The sequence below is a fragment of the Ostrea edulis genome, chromosome 1 (assembly GCF_947568905.1).
Source record: "Ostrea edulis chromosome 1, xbOstEdul1.1, whole genome shotgun sequence".
NCBI lineage: Eukaryota > Metazoa > Mollusca > Bivalvia > Ostreida > Ostreidae > Ostrea > Ostrea edulis.
Window position 1 is genome coordinate 5,458,718 of NC_079164.1, and position 12,138 is coordinate 5,470,855.

General features: G+C 35.6%; 1 protein-coding gene across 1 annotated transcript in view; it reads left to right on the forward strand.

The window, feature by feature from the left end:
* The first annotated feature begins 835 nt into the window (after positions 1 to 835).
* The window catches only part of LOC130049208 (uncharacterized), a 24,274-nt gene continuing 12,971 nt past the window's right edge, over positions 836 to 12,138 (forward strand). Inside the window, exons 1-4 of the mRNA XM_056146525.1 lie at positions 836 to 1,041; positions 2,830 to 2,934; positions 3,033 to 3,099; positions 3,181 to 3,413. Coding sequence (XP_056002500.1) covers positions 864 to 1,041; positions 2,830 to 2,934; positions 3,033 to 3,099; positions 3,181 to 3,413 — 583 coding nt within the window. The 5' untranslated portion in view covers positions 836 to 863. The remainder of the gene's footprint in view (positions 1,042 to 2,829; positions 2,935 to 3,032; positions 3,100 to 3,180; positions 3,414 to 12,138) is intronic.

Genomic DNA, 12,138 nt, shown 5'->3' on the forward strand with positions numbered 1-12,138 from the left:
GTCGGTCGTTTTCCACATGTTTTGATGCTTACAGAGAATGGCTCGCAATTCACTTACAAGGGGGTTATGCATACATACGCCCATTTATCATATTTTAGAATAAATCAAAAACTTTTGCAATATAATTAAAATCAGACTTCTTAGATCCGCGCCGTATACTCTGCGTAAGTAGATCTGACATAACCCGATTAGGGGGTCATGTTCAGATGAACTTTATGTCTGCCAATCAGCGCGTCGGCTTTGAAATCGTCGGTGTTCACATTTCAAGGAAAATGGTTGCAATTGTTTGGTTTGAAAGAAAACATATCTCAGCTAGATGCGACGTCACAATACACCGTTTACGTCAACTGGCGTTATATTCCTCGCGTTATTAAAGTAAAACTATTCAAATCGTACCCATCCCAATTCATACATAAATCGTAACTCACAATTCATTTAATTTGGGTGTATTTCATATCGTACGTTTTGTTGTTTGTATGAACGGAGTAGATTAGGCATTATTGCGAAAGTTTAGAATTCGCTATGCGAGAATATACAATTTTACAGTGTGGAATAAACTTCGTTGGAGAGAGATTACAGCAATTTGTTTACGAATTTCCAGAAACCGCCTAAATAGCCATCATTGTCTGTATGGCACAATCTGACTGGCTGATAGTTCTCATGAATATTCCAAGCGAAAGGTCATGCAGACATGACCCCTATAAGGTTATGTCAGATCCTATTATAGCGATTGTGAGCGTATCCTAGGATCTGATTTTAATACTTTTGTTGATTTTAGATATTCTTACGACACGAAAATACATTTTTAGGTGAAATAGGAATGAATTGTAGGTAAATAGAATGATCCAATTTTCACTTCAGTTATGAGTGACATTGTCGAGTATTGTCCTACAAACCTGACAGAAGTCATCGCGGCATCAGCGAGACTAAACTGCGGTGAAGACAGGTTTGGAAATGATCAGTATTTATGTCTTCCTAACGTCAGAAAGACTGGGCTTGTGGAATATTGTCATAAAGGAGTCATTCCATTGATACCAAGTGGTGAGCTATTAAATGCTATCTTTTAAACTATTGTCTTTATAGAGTACACCTATTGCAATTGTTCACCCTCAATCTCCGTACGTTGTGCGTTAACAATTGAAATATTTAAACTTTGTGATAACTACCATTCCAATCATATTCAAACTTGGGTACCAAACATGTTTGGGACAAGAGGGACATAAAATGTTCAGGACTCCCGAAACATGAAATAAATGCGGGGCGGTCTGTAAATATAAATTCCGTGATCCACGGAGTAGAGGTTCTAACTCCAGGACGGCGCTTTAGGTCAATTTTTTTCGGATTCGTAATTTTAAAGACAAGAGGCCCATAGGCGACATCGCTCACCTGAGTCACCTTGGCCCATATTTAAAGATTTCCCCATTACATTCGCAAGTAAAACTTTGATCCCTATTGTGGCCCAAACCTACCACCAGAGGCCATGATTTTTACAAACTTGAAATTGCACTATGTCAGGAAGATTTCATGTAAATGTAAACTTCTTTGGCCCAATGGTTTTTGAGAAGATTTTCTCTATATATTTGTATTTAAAACGTTGATTCGTTATTGTGGGCACCATCCTACCCCCGAGGATCATGGTTTTAACAAACTTGAATCTGCATTATGTCAGGAAGTTTTCATGTAAACTTTTCTGACCCAGTGGTTCTGGAGACGACTTTTAAACATGTTCTCTATATATTTGTACGTAAAACTTTGATCACCTATTGCAGCCCCATCCTACTCCCGGGGGTCATTATTTTAACACACTTAAATTTGCACTATTTTAGGAAGCTTTCATGTAAATTGTACTTTCCAAACCCAGTGGTTCTTGAGAAGATTTTCAAAAATTGTACATATATATTCGCATATAAAACTTTACTCTCCTATTGTGGCCCCATCCTACCCCCAGCGGCCATGATTTTTACAAACTTGAATCTACACTATGTCAGGAAGCTTTCGTGTAAATGTGCATTATTCTAGTTCCGTGGTTCTTGGGAAGAAGATTGTAAAAGAGTTTCCCTATGTATTTGTATGCCAAACTTTGCTCCCCTATTGTGGTCCCATCCTATCCCCGACAGTTCATGATTTTAACAAACATGAATCTGCACTATGTCAGGAAGCTTTTTATGTATATTTGTACTTTCCTAGCCCGGTGGTTCTTGACAAAATGATTTTCAAAGATTTTCCCTGTATCTTCGCATGCAAAACTTTGATCCCAAATTATGGCTCCATTCTACCCCCGGGGGCCATGATTTAGACAAACTTAAATCTGCATTATATCAGGAAGTTTTCATGTAAATTTGTACTTTCCTAGCCCAGTAGTTCTTGAGAAGAATATTTTGAAAGATTTTCCATATATATTTGTACGTAAAACTTTGACCCCCTTTTGTGGTCCCATTTTACCCCCGGGGGTCATGATTTTAATAAACGTAGATCTGAACTATGTCAGAAAGCTTTCATGTAGATTTCAGTCCTTCTGGTTCAGTGGTTCTTGAGAAGAAGATTTTTTAAATAGCCCACCCTATATTTGCATTTTTGTGATTATCTCCCCGTTGAAGGGAGATGACCCTTAATTTGATCAAACTTGAAAGTACTTGACCCAAGGATGCTTTTGGCCATGTTTGGTTGATATTGGCCCAACGGTTCTGGGGAAGAAGTCGAAAATATGAAAAGGTTACAGACGGACAGACGACGGACAACAAGCGATCAGAAAAACTCACTTGAGCTTTCAGCTCAGGTGAACTAAAAACTGATGACCATTTTTCGTTATCTTTATTCATTTCATAAAAGGTTATTGTGTGGATACAACGGGAGGCCAGTTATATTCCAGAAAATGTGAACAATTCCTCTATGGTTGTCCAAGTCAGCATTTCCAAACCAATAAGATATACAGACGTAAGAATCTGTTTTTATTATACACTTCAGTTGAATAACAAAATCATAATTGAACAGAACCCATTTCAAAATACTTGTATCCTGTTCTGTATATCTAGATCCCGCCTGTCTGAATATAAACACAGAGAACCGGTGTTATATTGCTGATCCGTCATGTCCCAACACGTAAGTCAACAGCTAATAGTAAAATATTCTCTTTATGTTGGTAATACATGTAAACTTGATACATCAGGTCTATCGTTATAGGACATCAACATTCACTACGGAAGACATGATGGAAACATCATCCACCTACTCGAACTTCTCTAACACAACTGTGAATACTCTCTACACCACGACCACATCCTTAGAAGATGTACCTGATGTAGGGGCCGTTGTGGGAGGGGTGTTAGCTGCAGTGTTTGTTATCACAGTCCTGCTGATTTTAGTGCGTGTTGTTTTGAGAAGGAGGAAACAACGGAAAAACCAACTTAGAGATGGTAAAAAAAAACCTCTGGAATAGTATATCTCAATTTCTAATAATTAATGGTGTATCTATTGTTACTGCTACTGCTACTACTACTATTTTTATTAGTTTTATCATTATCATTATTATATTTAGTACTGTGAGAATTACCATTGGTACTACTACTACTACTACTACTACTACTACTAGGGGCCTCCGTGGCCGAGGTGTTAGAGCATTGCGCTCAAAATCACACAGCCTCTCACCTCTGTCGGCGCGGCTTCCAATCGCGCCGATAAGTGAGAAACTTTCCCAGTTTACTTTCGGAAGGTCGGTGGTCTCTTCCCAGGTACATTGTAACTGGGTTCTCTCTTCCACCAATAAAAACTGGGCGCCACCATATAACTGAAAAATTGTTGAGTGTGGAAGAAAACATTGAAACAAAAAAAAACTACTACTACTACTACATGTAACTACTACTACTGCATGTACTACTTCCATTTTTATTCACTTTATTATTATCATTATTATTTCTACTACTACGAGAATTACCATTGCTACTATTACTACTACCACTACTATCAATGATAGCGAGTATGGTGTGTAACTCTGGAATGAGTTATGAATGTATTTTCCTGAAATACCTACATGTAATTGAGTTAATGGTAATATGCAATATTAAGTTACACCTATTAGAACATTTTAAAACAATATGTCGGTTTTTTTTAAAATTTAAACATTATTTATTGAGAAACTCAACAGGATTGGGCAACATGCATAGCCTATGTAGGCCTTCTACCAAATACAAAGGTCAAGTACAAAGGTATGACATAAAGGTATAAAAAGGATCTTTTTGAAGATTTAACAACATTGTAATGAGGTTTACATGAAAATAGTTAATGAGAGTTTTGTTGAATTTTTTTTTTATGAATTTATTTTTTTATAGATCAACATGTTTTACACACACACATACTTACATAACCCTCCACCTACAGTCACACACATACATATATACATACAATATAGATCAATACTAACCCTCCACCTAAAGTCACACACATACATATATACATATAATATAGATCAACACTAACCCTCCACCTACAGTCACACACATACATATATACATATAATATAGATCAACACTAACCCTCCACCTACAGTCACACACATACATATATACATACAATATAGATCAACACTAACCCTCCACCTACAGTCACACACATACATATATACATACAATATAGATCAACACTAACCCTCCACCTACAGTCACACACATACATATATACATACAATATAGATCAACACTAACCCTCCACCTACAGTCACACACATACATATATACATACAATATAGATCAACACTAACCCTCCACCTACAGTCACACACATACATATATACATACAATATAGATCAACACTAACCCTCCACCTACAGTCACACACATACATATATACATACAATATAGATCAACACTAACCCTCCACCTACAGTCACACACATACATATATACATACAATATAGATCAACACTAACCCTCCACCTACAGTCACACACATACATATATACATACAATATAGATCAACACTAACCCTCCACCTACAGTCACACACATACATATATACATACAAAATAGATCAACACTAACCCTCCACCTACAGTCACACACATACATATATACATACAATATAGATCAACACTAACCCTCCACCTACAGTCACACACATACATATATACATACAATATAGATCAACACTAACCCTCCACCTACAGTCACACACATACATATATACATACAATATAGATCAACACTAACCCTCCACCTACAGTCACACACATACATATATACATACAATATAGATCAACACTAACCCTCCACCTACAGTCACACACATACATATATACATACAATATAGATCAACACTAACCCTCCACCTACAGTCACACACATACATATATACATACAATATAGATCAACACTAACCCTCCACCTACAGTCACACACATACATATATACATACAATATAGATCAACACTAACCCTCCACCTACAGTCACACACATACATATATACATACAATATAGATCAACACTAACCCTCCACCTACAGTCACACACATACATATATACATACAATATAGATCAACACTAACCCTCCACCTACAGTCACACACATACATATATACATACAATATAGATCAACACTAACCCTCCACCTACAGTCACACACATACATATATACATACAATATAGATCAACACTAACCCTCCACCTACAGTCACACACATACATATATACATACAATATAGATCAACACTAACCCTCCACCTACAGTCACACACATACATATATACATACAATATAGATCAACACTAACCCTCCACCTACAGTCACACACATACATATATACATACAATATAGATCAACACTAACCCTCCACCTACAGTCACACACATACATATATACATACAATATAGATCAACACTAACCCTCCACCTACAGTCACACACATACATATATACATACAATATAGATCAACACTAACCCTCCACCTACAGTCACACACATACATATATACATACAATATAGATCAACACTAACCCTCCACCTACAGTCACACACATACATATATACATACAATATAGATCAACACTAACCCTCCACCTACAGTCACACACATACATATATACATACAATATAGATCAACACTAACCCTCCACCTACAGTCACACACATACATATATACATACAATATAGATCAACACTAACCCTCCACCTACAGTCACACACATACATATATACATACAATATAGATCAACACTAACCCTCCACCTACAGTCACACACATACATATATACATACAATATAGATCAACACTAACCCTCCACCTACAGTCACACACATACATATATACATACAATATAGATCAACACTAACCCTCCACCTACAGTCACACACATACATATATACATACAATATAGATCAACACTAACCCTCCACCTACAGTCACACACATACATATATACATACAATATAGATCAACACTAACCCTCCACCTACAGTCACACACATACATATATACATATAATATAGATCAACACTAACCCTCCACCTACAGTCACACACATACATATATACATACAATATAGATCAACACTAACCCTCCACCTACAGTCACACACATACATATATACATATAATATAGATCAACACTAACCCTCCACCTACAGTCACACACATACATATATACATATAATATAGATCAACACTAACCCTCCACCTACAGTCACACACATACATATATACATATAATATAGATCAACACTAACCCTCCACCTACAGTCACACACATACATATATACATATAATATAGATCAACACTAACCCTCCACCTACAGTCACACACATACATATATACATATAATATAGATCAACACTAACCCTCCACCTACAGTCACACACATACATATATACATATAATATAGATCAACACTAACCCTCCACCTACAGTCACACACATACATATATACATATAATATAGATCAACACTAACCCTCCACCTACAGTCACACACATACATATATACATATAATATAGATCAACACTAACCCTCCACCTACAGTCACACACATACATATATACATATAATATAGATCAACACTAACCCTCCACCTACAGTCACACACATACATATATACATATAATATAGATCAACACTAACCCTCCACCTACAGTCACACACATACATATATACATATAATATAGATCAACACTAACCCTCCACCTACAGTCACACACATACATATATACATATAATATAGATCAACACTAACCCTCCACCTACAGTCACACACATACATATATACATACAATATAGATCAACACTAACCCTCCACCTACAGTCACACACATACATATATACATACAATATAGATCAACACTAACCCTCCACCTACAGTCACACACATACATATATACATACAATATAGATCAACACTAACCCTCCACCTACAGTCACACACATACATATATACATACAATATAGATCAACACTAACCCTCCACCTACAGTCACACACATACATATATACATACAATATAGATCAACACTAACCCTCCACCTACAGTCACACACATACATATATACATACAATATAGATCAACACTAACCCTCCACCTACAGTCACACACATACATATATACATACAATATAGATCAACACTAACCCTCCACCTACAGTCACACACATACATATATACATACAATATAGATCAACACTAACCCTCCACCTACAGTCACACACATACATATATACATACAATATAGATCAACACTAACCCTCCACCTACAGTCACACACATACATATATACATACAATATAGATCAACACTAACCCTCCACCTACAGTCACACACATACATATATACATACAATATAGATCAACACTAACCCTCCACCTACAGTCACACACATACATATATACATACAATATAGATCAACACTAACCCTCCACCTACAGTCACACACATACATATATACATACAATATAGATCAACACTAACCCTCCACCTACAGTCACACACATACATATATACATACAATATAGATCAACACTAACCCTCCACCTACAGTCACACACATACATATATACATACAATATAGATCAACACTAACCCTCCACCTACAGTCACACACATACATATATACATACAATATAGATCAACACTAACCCTCCACCTACAGTCACACACATACATATATACATACAATATAGATCAACACTAACCCTCCACCTACAGTCACACACATACATATATACATACAATATAGATCAACACTAACCCTCCACCTACAGTCACACACATACATATATACATACAATATAGATCAACACTAACCCTCCACCTACAGTCACACACATACATATATACATACAATATAGATCAACACTAACCCTCCACCTACAGTCACACACATACATATATACATACAATATAGATCAACACTAACCCTCCACCTACAGTCACACACATACATATATACATACAATATAGATCAACACTAACCCTCCACCTACAGTCACACACATACATATATACATACAATATAGATCAACACTAACCCTCCACCTACAGTCACACACATAGATATATACATACAATATAGATCAACACTAACCCTCCACCTACAGTCACACACATACATATATACATACAATATAGATCAACACTAACCCTCCACCTACAGTCACACACATACATATATACATACAATATAGATCAACACTAACCCTCCACCTACAGTCACACACATACATATATACATACAATATAGATCAACACTAACCCTCCACCTACAGTCACACACATACATATATACATATAATATAGATCAACATTAACCCTCCACCTACAGTCACACACATACATATATACATATAATATAGATCAACATTAACCCTCCACCTACAGTCACACACATACATATATACATATAATATAGATCAACACTAACCCTCCACCTACAGTCACACACATACATATATACATATAATATAGATCAACACTAACCCTCCACCTACAGTCACACACATACATATATACATATAATATAGATCAACACTAACCCTCCACCTACAGTCACACACATACATATATACATATAATATAGATCAACACTAACCCTCCACCTACAGTCACACACATACATATATACATATAATATAGATCAACACTAACCCTCCACCTACAGTCACACACATACATATATACATATAATATAGATCAACACTAACCCTCCACCTACAGTCACACACATACATATATACATATAATATAGATCAACACTAACCCTCCACCTACAGTCACACACATACATATACATATAATATAGATCAACACTAACCCTCCACCTACAGTCACACACATACATATATACATATAATATAGATCAACACTAACCCTCCACCTACAGTCACACACATACATATATACATATAATATAGATCAACACTAACCCTCCACCTACAGTCACACACATACATATATACATATAATATAGATCAACACTAACCCTCCACCTACAGTCACACACATACATATATACATATAATATAGATCAACACTAACCCTCCACCTACAGTCACACACATACATATATACATATAATATAGATCAATACTAACCCTCCACCTACAGTCACACACATAGATATATACATACAATATAGATCAACACTAACCCTCCACCTACAGTCACACACATACATATATACATATAATATAGATCAATACTAACCCTCCACCTACAGTCACACACATACATATATACATACAATATAGATCAACACTAACCCTCCACCTACAGTCACACACATACATATATACATACAATATAGATCAACACTAACCCTCCACCTACAGTCACACATATACATATATACATATAATATAGATCAACACTAACCCTCCACCTACAGTCACACACATACATATATACATATAATATAGATCAACACTAACCCTCCACCTACAGTCACACACATACATATATACATATAATATAGATCAACACTAACCCTCCACCTACAGTCACACACATACATATATACATATAATATAGATCAACACTAACCCTCCACCTACAGTCACACACATACATATATACATATAATATAGATCAACACTAACCCTCCACCTACAGTCACACACATACATATATACATATAATATAGATCAACACTAACCCTCCACCTACAGTCACACACATACATATATACATATAATATAGATCAACACTAACCCTCCACCTACAGTCACACACATACATATATACATATAATATAGATCAACACTAACCCTCCACCTACAGTCACACACATAGATATATACATAGAATATAGATCAACACTAACCCTCCACCTACAGTCACACACATACATATATACATATAATATAGATCAACACTAACCCTCCACCTACAGTCACACACATACATATATACATATAATATAGATCAACACTAACCCTCCACCTACAGTCACACACATACATATATACATACAATATAGATCAACACTAACCCTCCACCTACAGTCACACACATACATATATACATACAATATAGATCAACACTAACCCTCCACCTACAGTCACACACATACATATATACATACAATATAGATCAACACTAACCCTCCACCTACAGTCACACACATACATATATACATATAATATAGATCAACACTAACCCTCCACCTACAGTCACACACATACATATATACATATAATATAGATCAACACTAACCCTCCACCTACAGTCACACACATACATATATACATACAATATAGATCAACACTAACCCTCCACCTACAGTCACACACATACATATATACATATAATATAGATCAACACTAACCCTCCACCTACAGTCACACACATACATATATACATATAATATAGATCAATACTAACCCTCCACCTACAGTCACACACATACATATATACATATAATATAGATCAACACTAACCCTCCACCTACAGTCACACACATACATATATACATACAATATAGATCAACACTAACCCTCCACCTACAGTCACACACATACATATATACATACAATATAGATCAACACTAACCCTCCACCTACAGTCACACACATACATATATACATACAATATAGATCAACACTAACCCTCCACCTACAGTCACACACATACATATATACATACAATATAGATCAACACTAACCCTCCACCTACAGTCACACACATACATATATACATACAATATAGATCAACACTAACCCTCCACCTACAGTCACACACATACATATATACATATAATATAGATCAACACTAACCCTCCACCTACAGTCACACACATACATATATACATATAATATAGATCAACATTAACCCTCCACCTACAGTCACACACATACATATATACATATAATATAGATCAATACTAACCCTCCACCTACAGTCACACACATACATATATACATATAATATAGATCAACACTAACCCTCCACCTACAGTCACACACATACATATATACATATAATATAGATCAACACTAACCCTCCACCTACAGTCACACACATACATATATACATATAATATAGATCAACACTAACCCTCCACCTACAGTCACACACATACATATATACATATAATATAGATCAACACTAACCCTCCACCTACAGTCACACACATACATATACATATAATATAGATCAACACTAACCCTCCACCTACAGTCACACACATACATATATACATATAATATAGATCAACACTAACCCTCCACCTACAGTCACACACATACATATATACATATAATATAGATCAACACTAACCCTCCACCTACAGTCACACACATACATATATACATATAATATAGATCAACACTAACCCTCCACCTACAGTCACACACATACATATATACATATAATATAGATCAATACTAACCCTCCACCTACAGTCACACACATAGATATATACATACAATATAGATCAACACTAACCCTCCACCTACAGTCACACACATACATATATACATATAATATAGATCAATACTAACCCTCCACCTACAGTCACACACATACATATATACATACAATATAGATCAACACTAACCCTCCACCTACAGTCACACACATACATATATACATACAATATAGATCAACACTAACCCTCCACCTACAGTCACACATATACATATATACATACAATATAGATCAACACT